This window comes from Lissotriton helveticus, chromosome 1_1, assembly GCF_964261635.1.
Source record: "Lissotriton helveticus chromosome 1_1, aLisHel1.1, whole genome shotgun sequence".
Taxonomy (NCBI): domain Eukaryota; kingdom Metazoa; phylum Chordata; class Amphibia; order Caudata; family Salamandridae; genus Lissotriton; species Lissotriton helveticus.
In genome coordinates, this window is record NC_136057.1 from 1,767,915,383 (window position 1) to 1,767,931,892 (window position 16,510).

Here is a 16,510-nt window from a genome sequence, read left to right on the forward strand (position 1 = left end):
GTCTTGACAATGGGACATGAACATATCCACCTCCAGCTACTTCTCTCATGGGATATATAATTTCAGTCACTTCTGTACCTGTTTCTCTCACTGGAAACATTGATAAAGGACCTGTATTTACAGCTGTTTCTTCCTTCTTTTTAGCCCATCTTCCTTTCCAACGATATAATTCACCCCATTGTCTAAATGTGTTAAGTAACTCCTTAATCTGCAATTGCATATCTGAAGCATTCAAACTCTCCTGAACATTGTCATGAGTGATGTCACTGACCATGTCATGAGTGATGTAATATGTGACGTCATCAGCAGTGCATTGCACGCGCAAGTTATAGTGAGTCCAACTAACTATAACGTGGGAATTTCAATGGTTTTATGCGAGTAAAACTTCCAGCTAACTATAACTGGTGTAAAACCTATGGTTTTTTCAGTGAATTTAATAGGTTTTTTAAATGCTAATTCCTAACTATAACTGGTGTGAAACCTATGGTTTTTTCAGTGAATTTCATAGGTTTTTTAAATGCTAATACCTAACTATAACTGGTGTGAAACCTATGGGTTTTTCAGTGAATTTCAATGGTTTTTTAATAGCAAATCTTTATAGGTATAAAAAGTGAAAACATTTTAAACGAATTTTATATTGTATAAATATTATAATTTTTTTATTTACTTATTTTTATTTTTGACCCCGGGGCACTCCCGGGGCGCGTACCGGTGAACGCACAGGTAAGCGCAATATTACGGCGCGTCCCAGGGCGCGTACCAGGGAGCGTCCCGGGAGCGATATTCCCGAAAACGAAAACAACTTCGTGATGTATCACGTACACGCGTGATGCGTCATATGACGCACAGCGTAATCGCAACCGAAAGCACGCGATCGCATACGATCGCGGAACGTCCTGACGCGCTTACGCTACGCACCCGTGGGCGCGCCCCGGAGCGCGACTACGGGCGTGCCCCGGGGCTCGTAGCGTAAGCGTGTCGGGTCATGTGACCTGAAAATAACACTTTCTATTGGTGCAGAACAGTTTTGGTTTCTAAATGAGTACAGCCTGGGTCTTGTGACCAGCCTGGGTCTTGTGACCTGAAAATAACACTTTCTATTGGTGCAGAACAGTTTTGGTTTCCAAATGAGTAAAGCCTGTGTCTTGTGACCTGAAAATAACACTTCTGATTGGTTCAGCACAGTTTTTTTTTCCAAATGATAAAAAAAACCACCTTTCTTCCTTACTCTGACTTTGTCCTTTGACTGAGGAAGACCTGTTTCATCTACAGAGACAATTCTTTTGTACTTTGAAATGGCTACTGTAGCAGTAACAGCTGGAGCATCTGCACCACCATCACCACCACAACCACCAAGAGGACCACCACAACAATACATTGCTGGTGAAGAAGAGGAGGAGGAAGAGGAAGAGGAGGAGGGGAGCAGATGGCTGCCTTAACAAAATACCCCATACAAGCCAAAAGAACACATTATATGGGAGTTTTTTTCACTTCCAGAGGGCAAGAAAAAAGTTAATGCTGCCGAGGTAACATGTCGAATCTGTGGTGCAGAACTCTCAAGGGGCAATCCAGATAAAAATATTCATTTGGTAATAATACCATGATTCGGCATATGACCCGGAAGCATCCTGCTAACTATTCTCGTGCAGAGATCAGGGAACTGGCCAGTCACCTCCCCCAGTGTTCAAGGACCAGCTCCAAAAGAAAGCAATCCACTCAATCGGGACCAGAAACATCAGAGGTGATGCCTTGTATCCAGGAACAATTTGGTGATTTTAAAGTCACTTGTACTGGATGTGGCAAGCTTATGGCCTATGGGGAAAAGAGTGTAAAGCTCATCGTCCTTGCTGGTGACAATCACGATTGCCCCAAAAAAAAGAAGTAATTTTTTCCGTTTTTTGTTTTTTGCTCCAGTTGAGCCAGTTTCAATTCCCTTTTTTTTGTTTCTCCCCATAAAAAATAAAAAAAATATATAAAACTGTTTAGAAAAGCCAAAAAAAGTACAAAATGTTCATAAAAACATAAAAAAAATATAAAACAACAAAAAGAAGAAAAAAAAAAGTTCTTTTTAGAACTACCTTCCATTTATAAAAATAAACCTATATTTTTAATGAATCTCTGTCAATTTTTATTTTTAAGGGTACGCGTACCGGGGCGCGCCCCCCAAAAAATAGAAAACATTTTTTTAGGAAGGAGTTAGCATGAGGGAAGAACCCAAAGAGAGTAACGTTAAGAGAAAGAGAGCTACAGGATGAACACAGAGGGATTCTTTAATACATAGTAAAAAACAGAAGGTGTAATAGGCTGAAAGTGAGAAAAGTAAAATGACTAAAGGAGCGAAAGAAGTGAAGAGAGAGGAAGAAGACTAAAGTAGAGATAGTTGGAGAATATGAGTGGGTGTTGAAAGAAAAAGAAAAGAAAAGTTACAAATTGAGAATGAAGTGTAGTGGCGTAACCGGGATAAATGAAGAACGGTGAGTGAGGGTAAGAAAAGACCAGTTAGTGTAAGTAAAGAGGAGTGAAAGAGGGTGAAAAATTGAATTAGGATAAGACATGGGGAGTGACAAAGAGAAAAGACAAAGAGAGTAAAGAAAACAGTACCTGAATGGGTTTGAGTGAAACAGCAAAGAAATGCAGTGTGTGTGACTTATAGGGAGTCAGTGGGTGTAGGTCGGGGTGTGGGTGTGTAAGGTATGTCTGTGGGTGTGGCTGTGTGGGGTGTTTTGGTGTGGGTGGAGGTGAGGGTGTGTGAAGTATGTGTGAGGAGTGTATATTTATTTTTTATGCAAATTTCATCACGAAAATGGAAAGACAACAAAACATTTCCTTTGAAATTGTCCTAGAGAGCAACAATGAAGAAATTATTGAACCCAATGATAACTTTGAATTCATGGATGAATCACGGGACTATGAACTACTACAATGTGTAGAATCAGTGGATTTGCTCATTCAAAATGAGGACATTTCTGACAGTCAAATGATAGAAGTTATGTTTAATTTGGAAAAAGAATCTGAAAAATAAATTTATATTTAATAATTCTAAAATTGTTTGAGACATTATTCATTTTATATGTAATTCTTAAACTAGTACCAAATTGATTATAATGTAAAGTCAGACTTATAGTATACTGTGCAACTTTTTTATGTTACATAGTAATTTTGCTCATAGATACTTCCTTTCTCCCACTATATTATCTCCAATGTGTATTTGACATCTGTTTTTCATCTCCTGCCTCCATGTTCTTTCTGCTTTCCTGACAGACTATGATATGGATTCCATATAGCACAATAACTTCTGTAACAACATGCAAGATATCTACATCGGAAACGGTGTACATTACATTTAAGACATGTTGGTACTTAAAACACCCAAACAACACAACAACTCTATACAGAGCTACCCTACCTCTAATCACTTTAAATTATTATTTTCCTGTTTCACTGTGTTTTCCCCGTGGTACGCTCCCCGGTACGCTCCCCGGTACGCTCCCCGGTGCGCGCACCGGGCGCTCCCCCCGCGAAAATCGAAAAAAAATAATACATTTTTTTTGCCCCGCGGGACCCTTTTATGGCCCTCACATCAAACCTAGGGGGTCAGGGGGCGGTCTAACCTGCCCCCTTTTGGTCATTTCCCCCTTTGATTTTTGCCACCTCTTGTGTCTCAATCCTACCGAGACACAAGATGGCGGCCGCTGCGGACTGTTTCGAATGTTTACAGACACCCCAGAACCAATAAGCTTCCCATGCGCAAGTCGCGTGGCGCGCCCGGAGCGCTCCCCGGTGCGCGTACCGGGGCGCGGCCATAGATATATACATTTTTTTGAACCTAAATTACTCAAAATCCTCTGGAGCACATATCTTGAGACATAGCAAAGGCACATCGGGCTACCAGTCCCTACAATTTTGCCAAGTTTGGTGAAAATCCATTCAGCCATTCGAGCTAAAAGTGAAACAGACCGCCCTATGGAAATTAACATGAAGAAAACACGTTTTGGGAACCCCTTTTATCTCGGCCCCCGCTTGACGAATCCCCCCCAAACTTTCAGGGAAGGAGCGGAGAGCCACGAGGCAAAGTTGCTGAAAAATTCAGGCAGATTGCTCAACCGGCGCCAAAGTTATTCTCAATAGAATGTTGCGATTTCCCTATGGAAATCAATCCTAACTATAACTACCTACTGGCGACCGCCAGTAGGTAATATATATATATATATATCAAATTTTTTACAATATTGAATAGCGACAGACTCAGTTTCTCTATTACTTTGCTTTTGTTTATTTTCTTTGAAAGCATATGGAATGGTCAAACAAAGATACAGTATTGAACTAGAATTCCCACATAAGAGAACACAATTTAGTAAATCACATTAACATCTCAATTAAACAGCATGAGTTTAGTGGATAGTGTAAGAGTCAAAAGAGCATTTTTATAAAATCAATACAAATTCACTATTTCATACGAACCTAAGAAAACTATAGCAGAGTGTGCTAATAGCTGGAAATGCTAACCCTCCAGCCGGAAGGGAAAGCTGGGGCAATCCTCCTAAAGTATGAGGAGCAAAGTTAAGGAGTCAGCTCACAGACAGCATCAGCCAAAGAATCTCAGAGAAACAGCTCACCCAAACAGACCTGACCACTCCACCACACCAAAAACATTCTATTACTAATAGTTATACCCTAAAGTTAAAAGTCCATCCGTACTCTTGCATCAAAATCTGGGAAAGTCTCTCTCCTCATTGGTCTAGAGGCATAGGGTGTTAAGTCTCAACACTTCTGTCGTTCTTCTCTTTCAAATGTTCTTTGTTCAGTTTTGCGCTGTCATCATCGTCCTTTAGCAAAGGAATCCAAAATCTTCTTCCTTGACACAGGCACATCCGAAACAAATGTTGTAGCAATTTACTACCACCGTTATGCACTAAATTAAATATTTCCTCGGACAGTAGAAGTCTTGCTTATACTCTGCACACGTAGCAGCCATCAACAAGAAAGAACACCATGGTCATCTATGAAGAATTAAACCCATGTTTCTGCATTTCTACATTTTAAAGCAAAAGTAACCCTAGTAGCAGCTTTGAGACCTTCTTGTAAAGTGTGCAGTTTTTTCAAGGAGAACTATACAGATTCAGTAATTTGAATAAAATAAAAACTAAATTTCATACTTTGTTTCAATCTTTCATTAGTCTAATGTAAACACAATCATTTAAAAATATTATTCTATGTAATTAATAGTGCTTGATTAAACAATAAACGATAAAATAGGCATTCATTCCATATTTGCTCATGAAAATAATATATGCTCCTTTGTTACTGTCTTTTCGTACAGGAATCCTTTGTGCCACTGGAATCAAGCTATCCTGGCTGATGATGGCTGATAGCCAGAAACCGGTCCTAGGATGCTTGATTTCGGTCCAGGGAAGACATGGCTTGGCCGTTCGGGCTGGACTGTTCCCATGAAGCACAGGGTCAAGGCTGATTTGCATATGGCCATGTCTAAACTGGGGTGGTATGGTGAGCAGAAAAATGATGGATTTAGGCCCAGATCTCTGTACTGGGGTGAATGTATGACATTGTTCTGCATTTTATCCATCAACTGTTGTTTTTGCAATCACTACAAAGAGCAGATAGAACTGATGAAACCCATGATTCGAAGGCAAATGCTTTTAAAAATAGTCCAGATGATGTAACTGTATTTATCCTTTGTAACCACTGACAGGGACAGATTTGTGTTGACCAGATTCAGATTTAATATGTTGCATTATCTTCTGGCTTCTCTTGGTGATTGGAGCCCGTCTGGTACTGTGGGTCCATCCAGTTGCAACGATGTGTCTCTGCAGGACACCCTCCATTTTATTTTAAAGATATTTTAGCTCACCCAGGAGAATGTTTATGAGGCCTCTACTGAAATCTCTGAACGTCATGCGTGTTCGACCTGCTTTTATATTCCTTCAGCTTCTAGCCAATGAGCACATCATATTCTCAGTCTCCTAATTTTCAAGAGCTACATTAAGATCGAGGCACTGTGGGGCCGGAATCCTTTTGCTGCTTATTTTGGAGGACTTTTTTACATATGATTTTGGGATGTAAATTTTAAAGGGTTCTTACTTGCTGATATTATTATTCTATTTATAAACTATTTATATTGTGTGCATGCTGTTTTTACGTCTGACATGTATGTTTTATAAGACTGTGTTATTTTTTGGTTATGAACATAACTAAATAAAGATTTGTAATAGAACCTTCCCCATTATCAACAAATATTTGCAGGCGGAGTGGGCCTAAAAAGAGGTCTCTGCTTTAGGAATTTTTCGAAGGAAGGTTCTAAATTTGGTTTCTATAGTTAGTGCTTCATTCGTCTCTTTAGGTTGTTTTTAAATCCGTAAAAACAACAAATAACCTCCACTAATATCCATAGTTTACATTGTATTTGAGTTATGACTTACATATTTTAGGACTGGGAAGTAATTGCAGACTGGAACATGTTTACCTGAATGATGCCTTCCACTCCCCCGCTCAGCATTTAGGACTTTTATAAATCCCATTGAATGCTCACTCTTCAGCTATACTTCTAGAATAGAAACATAAAAGTCAGCAAAATCCAGCGTGGCACCTCGAATAACTGTGGTATTTTGCTGAGCCCATCCAATTCCAAGCTTTTATTACTGTAATCAATCTTCTGAAATACCAGGTGATTCCAAAGTATCTCTAGAGCAAAGCAGCAGAAACACATATATTTTGCACCATCCCGCCTGGCATCCCGATTAACTATTGGGTTTTGCTGGCTGGGTCCTTCCTCTCCCGCGAGAGGGGAGGGGGCAGGAGGGGTTCTTACTCTAATCCATTATCTGAAATACCTGGTGTGGGTAACTGGTCTTTGGTTCAAAGCAACAGCCCTCACCGCCCTGTGCGGTAACTTCTGGTTAATTGTGGGTTTATATAGCGCTAGAATCAACTCCCGGAGGGGTATCTCCGCGCTTCGACCACTGGGGAACCCATCCTGGCTCACCCTGAGAGATGGTCCCTAATGGGTATCTCTAAGGTGCGACCAAGCATCCCCGGCGGTCTGGGGGGCCGTTGTGAAGATGAGGCAAGCTAATGCCCAGAGTTGCCGAGTGTGGTCCCTGACTGGAGTAGGCACCGAGGCGAGAATTATCGAGCCCGCTGACCCTGGTCCACGACCCTGCCGCGTCGGGAATCGAACCCCGGTCCCGGGCCGTCCTCTGCTTACGGGTCTGCCGCCTCTAACCAGTGAGCCACACCACTCCACTGAATAAGAGGAAAACCCTGGTCAGAGCACAGGGTCCATCCTGAAAGGAGTCCTGGCAGCGCGTTCAGGCGGTGAAGCACTAAAGTACCTTCACTGTTTTCTTATAAAATGACACCATTTTAAGAAACATTTCTATTCACCCACTAACTGACACTGTGAATGAGACACTATTACAATAGTCACGTATGAAGCAGTACTCTTGTATTTTACTAATAATAAATCTTCATGGGTGACATGCCCTGTAACTCATTATTATTACTTTATTTCATGAACAGGAGACATTTTGGGAGAGTCGTTGCTAGGAAGTTGGAGCGAATCTGAATTAAGTCGCTTAGTTCACTTGCCTGGTGGCTGCCCGGAGCAAACATTGTTCAGCACGACACCAAATATCATCTTCACCAAGTACTTAGACGACACCCGTCAGTGGGATCTGGTTGGTGCGGACCGCAGAAAAGAAGCCATCACAAACATCGAGAATGGTGAGAAGTACAATGGTAATGGGCTTTGTATCCTTCAAGACTTCTCTCTCCATGACATGGTTAGAGTGACTTAATGGTCAGCAGATAATCACAATACCATCTGCACAAGTTTACTGGAAAATGTGACTCCAACAATGATATTTATGGAATATTTTACGATTGTGTAGCTTTATGGCATCTGTATGCATGATGAGTTGGTGCTCTCAGCCGTGTTTATATAGGCAAGTAGACCCCTCCAAGGCTGGTGTCTTACGTAGTTGAAAAGCAGGGGCCACGGCATTTTAATAGATTAGATAGTGGTCAATGGTTGCTTGCCTTGGGTTTTTAAAACATAGTAATGTGCTGTTGTTGGCTGAAAATGCATTATAATTTGTTGACATAGAACAGGTAAACAACAAAACATAACACAATAACATACTCAAAGCATCATCATATATTGGAAACAGCATATCCCAGCAAAACGGTCAAAATGGAATGCAGCACTACTACTGTAGTACAATACAACAAAAGAACATTCAAATAACCCAACACAAATCAATTGCTGCACAAAAAACAACGATACACTAACAATACCACAACAAATTCCAAACAAAAACTATTCACAATTATTTTTGTCACACTTTACCCCCTCAAGAATCATGTTTTCATAGCACATTGGCTTCTGCCTGCGCAACGAGTTGAAAACAAAGCATTAACATTTGAGTTTAAAGGAATAGACAAAGAGATACCAATTAAATGGCTGATTTGGGAAAATCAAATCCGAATCTTCTTTGGATCTGGCACCTCCTATAATCCTCGCCCTTGAGCCTGAAATTATTATCTCCATTTTGTTAAACATGTTTAACCTCTCCGTGGAGATAGATATGGTACCACAACCCTGGAAACATGCGATGATAAGAGGTGACTTAAAGAAACCCAACCTTGATCGTTCCCGTTTAGGGAATTTTCACTCAAATTCCTTGCTCCCAGAAAAATGTGTGAGCAGATGCCTGTTGGACTTCCTGGAAGCTAACTCCTTCCTGCACCAAACACAAACTGGATTCCGACCTATGCACAGCACAGAGATTGCCCTTCTGGCTGAGATGGAGAAGGCCCAAATGGGACGGGGGCCATGATGGCCATTGTACTCATAGACCTCATGGACCTCCAAGCCTTTGATACCGTAGTGCACCCTACACTCTTAGACGGGGTTGGTAAGGCCGAATTGCAGGAAAACTCCTGGATTGGTTGGTTTCCTCCTGAAGGAACAAACATTCCAGGTCTTTGACAAAGTTTGCTCTTCGGAATATTTGCCAGTTATGTGCGCGGTCCTGCAAGTTTCCCCACTGAGCCCTACATTGTTCAACATATACCTGCAACCACTGGCAGACATTATAGCTCCCTTTGAAATCTCTATAATCTCCTATTCAAATGACACTCAGGTGTTTTTCTCTCTTTCCCTAGACTCGAACCCCTTAACATTCGTCCCTTGGACCGTGCCTGGAGCAGGTAGCCAGATGGGTGTATAAATCTGGTATTAAACCCAGCGGAGCTAAAACAGATTTAATGATCCTCTGGAAAATTCCCCCATCCAGCAAGTCCTGGGCTGGCCTACTGGCCACTGCTTTCCCCACATCCCGGCCTCGAAGGCTGTTATACAAAGTTTGGGGGTGTGCTTCAAAGATACTTTGACAGCGGAAGCCCAGGCCACCAAGATCTCAGACAGCTTTTTTGGATTGTTGCATATGTTACACAATATTCCGCCTTTGCCCCAGACATCGTGACGGGTGGTGGTTTGGGCTCTTGTTTTATCTTGCCTGGATTATGGCAATTCACTTTATCTGGGGTCTCCTAAAGGAGTAACCCAGAAATTACACGTTGTGCAAAACGTGTTACTTGAAATTGCTAGGCCTCAGTCAGCGAGCCTGGGATTGAGAGACCTCCATTTCTCCCCATTGCCCAAAGAATAGAACTTTAGTCTTTATGCATTTTCCACAGAGCCATATATGAACATGGTCTGCCTATTTTACAGCAATTTGTTACTCCCTACGTTCCTAATAATTCACTTTGGTCTCTGAACCTCCATCTAGCTACCGTTCCCGATGTCAAAATAGCTAGAAGCGGAGGACCTGGAATCCCCCCCCCCACCCACCCCCCTGGCCATCCAATCTATAGACATTGAGCTGCATTTTTGAAAAGCTCTTAAACTTGCCTCCTTAAATAGATCTGGTTTCTTAAGCGTCTACCTTGTTTTGAATTGTGCAACCTCTCCTAACCAGCACTGTGATGCCTTAGGGTCGCCAAGCACTCTACAAGTCTTTTAGCATAGAATAGCATAGCATAGCATAGTATTTGTACAAACTAAAATCAGAAAACCTGGGATTAATCCTGACTTCAGCGACCCTTGACCCTGCTCCAGGCAGGTCGCTCCCCACGCCGCACAGCACCACCTGTGCGTCTCTGACCCTTAGACTGCTGATGCTGCTCATCTGTGGGTTTGTGTCCCGTGGCTGTGCTGCTTGGTAGCTTATTTTGCTATTTGCACTGTTGTATGTTTAACCTTTTTGTTTCCTGGTAACGGTCTGCACTCTGCTTGTGATTGTATTCTTTTGTGACTGTTCCCTGTCCTTTTCCGTGCCCTTTTTCCGCCCGCTGCACCCACTCGCTTTGCCCTTAGTTCTCCCGCCACTGCGTCCCCTGTGGCCCCGCCCCCTCGTCACCCATTTGCCTCCCCGCTCCCGCCTCCCAGCTGCCCCTCCCTCCCAACTCCCCTTATATGGAGGCCGCTGCGTGGACGTGTGCAGCGGGCACGCTGCTGGCGCGCCGAAGGCACGCCTAAGGCAGGCCCGTCTACTTCCATCCGCGCCTGGACCGCGCCCAGCGCCAGAACCCCTGGCCCCACAAGCGCCACGACACCTGACTTCTCTACGATGCCAGAACCCTCCACGCACTCAACACCGGATGAGAACACAACTGCTTCCAGGCCACCCCAAAGTGCACCCAAGAACCCTTCTCCTGCCGGAACTGCAGCTTCACCAGCACCAGAGCCGCCAATCCGCCAGTTCGCCAACCAGGACAGGACTCAACCACCTCCGCTGCATACTCCTGAACACCCGCTCCGCACGCAAACACACCGTCGAACTCTGGGACCTGCTTGACACATCCTCTCCGGACGCCGCCTTCCTGAAAGAAACCTGGTTGAACGACTCCTCGGCATCCGACATAGCCATAGCCATCCCAGACGGCTACAAGATCACCCGCAGAGACCGCACCAATAGAGCTGGAGGAGGAATTGCCATTGTCCACAAGTCCACCCTCAAGGTCTCTACCAACTCCGATGACACCCTCAACACTGCTGAACACCTGCACTTCCAGATCCATACCGACCCCAACACCACCCTAAGATGAACTCTGATCTACAGACCCCTGGACCCAGACCACAGTCAGCGACTCCATCGCCGACTTCATCAGCACGCACGCCCTCACCTCCATGGACTACATCCTTCTTGGAGACCTGAATTTCCACCTCGATAACAACATCGAGACCAACTCCACCACCCTGATCGACAACCTCGCCAACCTCGGACTCAGACAACTTGTGACAACGCCCACCCACTCCACCGGCAACATGCTGGATCCCATCTTCTCTGCAAGCTCCCACGTCTCCTTCAACCACACCTCCAAACTCCACTGGACCGACCACCCTTGCATCCAATTCACCTTCTGGGAACGCACCACGCACCTCCACACCCAAAAGATCCCCCACCGCTGCTGGAGCCAAGTTGCCGAAGACCAGCTAACCACCACCCTCACCCAGAGCCCACTCGCCGACCCCACTGACCCTGACACCGCCGCCAGCAACCTCAGATGCTGGATCGACCACTGCGCCAACACCCTCGCCCCGGTCAAGAATCCCTCCAACAGATGAGCCAACAGGAACGCAACTGCTTCACCCCAGACGTCCAGACCTCCAAACAAAACTGCCGAAAACTGGAAAAGAAATGGCGCCACGAACATACACCAGAGAACCAAGCAGCCCACAAGAATGCCATGCACCAACATCATCGCCTCATCAGATCCACCAAAAAGACCTCCTTCAAGGACCACTTCGACAACAATGCACACAACAGCAAAGAGCTCTTCAACATGGTGAAGGAACTCTTCAACCCCAGCTCCAACACCAACGGCATCCCACCATCGCAAGACCTGTGTAACTCCCTTGCCGCCTTCTTCCACCACAAGATCGCAGACATCCACAACAGCTTCGACAACCAGACCACCACGACAGCCAACGACACCTCGGACCCCACGGTCACCACCCACAGAGACCCCCTGCTCTCATGGACGAACATCAACGACGACGGCACCATCAAAATCTTGAGCACCATCCACTCCAGCTCCCTGTCAGACCCATGCCCTCACCACATCTTCAATAAAGCCAGAACCACCATCACACCCCACCTCCGCAAGGCCATCAACCTTCCCGGAGAGCTGGAAGCACGCCGAAATCAACGCCTTGCTCAAGAAACCCAAGGCAGACCCAAAGGACCTCAAGAACTTCCGGCCCATCTCCCTGCTCCCATTCCCGGCGAAGGTCATCGAGAAGACCGTCAACAAACAGCTGACCAACTACCTCAAGGAGAACAACAGCCTGGACCCTTCCAGTCCGGGTTCCACAGCAACTGCAGCACTGAAACAGCCCTCATCGCCGCCACCGGTGACATAAGGGCCCTGCTGAACAATGGCGAGACCGCGCCCCTCATCCTCCTGGACCTCTCAGCTGCTTTCAACATGGTCTGCCACCGCACCCTACGCACTCACCTCCATGGCGCAGGAATCTGCGGCAAAGCACTAGACTGGCCCACCTCCTTCCTCTCCGACAGAACCCAGAGCGTCCACCTCCCCCCTTCCGATCCGAAGCCTCAAAGATCATCTGCGGTGTACCCCTACCCCAAGGATCAACCCTCAGTCCAACCCTGTTCAACATCTACATGGCCCCACTCGCCCACGTCGCCAGACTGCATGACCTCAACATCATCTCCTACGCCGACGACACACAGCTGATCCTCTCCCTCACCAAAGACCCTTGCTCCACCAAAACCAACCTCCACGAAGGAATGAAAGCTGCCTCGGAATGTATGAAGAACAGTTGTCTGAAACTGAACTCTGACAAGATGGAGGTCCTCATCCTCGGCTCCACACCCTCTGCCTGGGACGACTCCTGGTGACTGACTGCCATGGGGGCAGCACTGACACCCACCGACCACGCTCGCAACCTGGGGTTCATCCTCGACTCAACACTCTCCATAACCAAGCAAGTCAACGTCATCTCATCCACCTGCTTAAACATCCTCTGCATGCTCCAAAAGATCTACAGGTGGATCCCCACCAACACAAGAAAAACGGTCACCCAGGTCCTCATCAGCAGCAGGCTGGACTACGGAAAGCCCAGGCCAAACTACTGAAATGACTGCAACACATACAGAACGCCTCCGCACGCCTGATCCTCGACATCCCTCGCCACAGCCACATCACACCCCACCTGAGAGACCTGCACTGGGTTCCCATCAACAAGAGGATCACCTTCAAGCTCCTCACCCATGCACACAAGGCACTCCACAACACCAGACCAACGTGCCTCAACAGACGACTCATCTTCTACACCCCAAATCGCCATCTCCCCTCCGCCAACCTCGCCCTCACCACCCTCCCCCGCATCTGAAAAACAACCACCGGCAGCAGATCGTTCTCCTACCTCGCTGCCAAGTCCTGGATCGCCCTCCCCATCTTCCTGTGGCAGACCGAAGACCTTCTGACCTTCAGGAGGCTACTCAAGACCTGGCTGTTCGAGCAGTAGCAGCACCCCCCCAACGACGTCTTGAGATACTCACGGGTGAGTAGTGCGCCCTACAAATGCTTGATTGATTGATTGACTTCCCCACTTATACAAACTGTGCGATCCTAAGCAATTACTTTTCAATTTCACCCCTCTTCTTTTATTATCGCATATGAAAGTACCTTCAAATACGTGCTTTCAGAATACGAACTGTAGAAATGTATTGTGTTTAATTTATTAAACTATAATGTTCTAGCTATAAGATTGTGGGCCACATACAGGATGCGACTACTTACTTTCCCCTTAGTTCCCTAATGTTGATGTGGCCGGGGCGGTGGTATGCATTGTTCTATGTTCATGTTTAGAAACTATCACTTTTAATAAAGTGATAGTTGGTCTGCCCTGTTCCCATGATGCACTGGGCCAGGGTCGGACTAATTTGCATGTTGCCAGGTTCTGAACTGGGATGGTGCAGTGAGCTAAAAAACGGTGATGGATCAAGCCCTGATCTTTTGACTGGGTAGGAGTGTTCTGCTTAATTCAGATACTCTGTCCATCACCACCCCCTTTTTGAATCGTTTAGGCCTGAGTAATGGCAAATACAAAATGGAGTCTAAATACAAGATGGACGCAGTATTTGGATATTTCATGTTTCCTCAGTCCTCCCTTTTGCCATGCACAGGCAAATCCTTGTCAGAATCTACATTAATGGCCATGAGTTGGGAGACTTGTTTTTGCAGCATTGTTTGTGCATTCTTTTCTTTCTTCTTACTTATTGGCCGGGGTATACATAATGTGGCACAAAGGCCGCAGATGGCCGGGCCACATTGTAGGCAGAGGCAACAGGTAACTATCACAGCTAAAATGGCTCCAATAAATGTCATAATCCTCCAACCCCAAGTGGACAGTATTCCCCAGAACCATCCTGTTATTGACCAATTCCCTTCGTCTTGATGGATAGACTCAGCTATCTTATGTAGTTTTGAGATGGCCTGGTATACCGTAGGGGCATTATCAGGAATATAAATACAGCAGCTAGATCCGATCAATTTGCATACGCCTCCATGGTCAGCAAGGATAATATCTAATACCATACTATTTTGGAGCATGACAAGGCAGTCCGCAGCAAGCTCTGCTGTAATATTACTTAGAGCTCCAGCTGTTTCATTGACAGTTGCCTCTACAACTCGAATAAGTTGTCTTATGTCTCTACTGTTGGCTATTGGACCCCAGAATGGAAAGAGCCCTTTTAAAAAAATCTCCTGCTTCTTGTCCTGCTGTATCTGCGGTAGATACCACTCCTCTTTTCTGCAGGTGCTGTTTGGCATCTGCTGTATACGTAGGGGGCAGTAACCAAGCAATATAACAGGTGCCTTTCCAGTTACTGGGTAAAGAAGTGTAGGCCTTACTCCCACACACAAAATATGTGTTACGTGAGGGTACCATGCGAGGCCAGTCTGTTCCATTTAGAGTTACAACATACAGATACTTACTAGTACCCTTGTTCTTTGATCCCCCCTTTTTGATACAAAATGGTGCCTGTTCAGACGTTACTAGAAGAGTTTGTCCTTTGCGAGGAGTCTTATCAGAAGGCAAGAAATACAAGTCTGTAGACCTGTTCTGGCGATCAGCATATTCTGATTTTTCACTGGTCACTCCATATACTCTTTTCCCATCTGGCCAACACAAATGGTACAGATATAGTCCAAAATCCCATACGTCCGTATTATCTCTGTCGGTATTAAATGCCCAACGGGCGCTTAACTCCCACCACGCACTACAGGAACCATTAAAGGAAAAGGGAAGAGGGATATATGGTATTCCGGTGCTTACAGAACTTGGCAGAAGGCCGCAAACCCAACAATTAGTGGTGTTAATAGCCAGCTGATGTTGATGCAACATAGAAACTGTTTTGTATTGTTGTATTGTTGTGGAACTCGCTCCTTCTTGACTCAAGATGCGGGGATAAAGTAACATGGGAATGCATTTCACTAATAACCTTGGTGGTAGGCCGTGCAGAAGTCATATGAAACACCCATCCTATACAAGAAATCAAAATACATATTAGGACCACTATTATTAAAGTTAGGAAACAACGATTATGTAATAATTTACAATTTTTCTTTCTCTTCATTTGCATTTTGTCAGTTGTCCTAGGGACAGCCAATTCCATTCTCTAGGTGTTTCCCGCGATTGGTGGTTGTTTCACTCAGCCGTGATTATTTGCAGTCCTATGATCCTACAGGTCCCACAGGCCTAAATGCCACTACTCGGGTCACGAGTCTGAGACTTAATCACAGCCCTGCAACTTGAGTTCAATTAGAATTTCGTTGATAAAAAATCATGGACAAAATCACTGAGGCATTGCTGAAGTGTTTTTTAGTCTTGGCCTCAAATTGTATCTCTTTGAACCAGGTACAGTTTAATCTTGAAAAAGGAGGTGAGACTTGGTAGTGTCTAATCTCAATGAAGATGGCACCGCTGCTTGGAGGATTTCGTCGTCTTCTTTCTCAGACTTGGTGTATTTTAAGCGCGCATCACTGAAAAGCACAAATCTTGGAACTTTCTCGCACTCAACTTCTCCTAGTCCATCCTTTACCCATTGATCATAAGGCAAGAGTAGGGGTACCTTTTTACAATGTACCCCATGTACCCAGTTTTTTCTTCCGGCAACCTTGACTGCTGTTCTCGTTGAAAGTAAGACCTGTTGCGGAGTTTTCCACCTTGGCTCGAGATTCTTGGTCCTCTGGAAGTTCCTCACACATACCCAATCTCCGGGTTGTATGGAATGGCCCTGGTCAGTGGAAGCTGGAGGCAAAGCGTCATGCACCTGTTGCTGAAGGACAGACATCCTTTTAGTTAATTCATGCAAATAATCAATTAATATAGGATATTTAATATCAGAATATTTCTTTGGTCTAGGGAAGCCCCAAACATTAGCTGGACGTCCAAACA

The 16,510-nt window shown here is 45.1% G+C and overlaps 1 protein-coding gene across 1 annotated transcript in view; it reads left to right on the forward strand.

Annotated features, from left to right (window-relative positions):
- Window positions 1-16,510, forward strand: part of LOC144752100 (complement C3-like) — a 1,799,539-nt gene that overhangs the window by 1,201,260 nt on the left and 581,769 nt on the right. Inside the window, exon 24 of the mRNA XM_078640046.1 lies at window positions 7,537-7,740. Within this exon, the coding sequence (XP_078496172.1) occupies window positions 7,537-7,740 (204 nt within the window). The remainder of the gene's footprint in view (window positions 1-7,536; window positions 7,741-16,510) is intronic.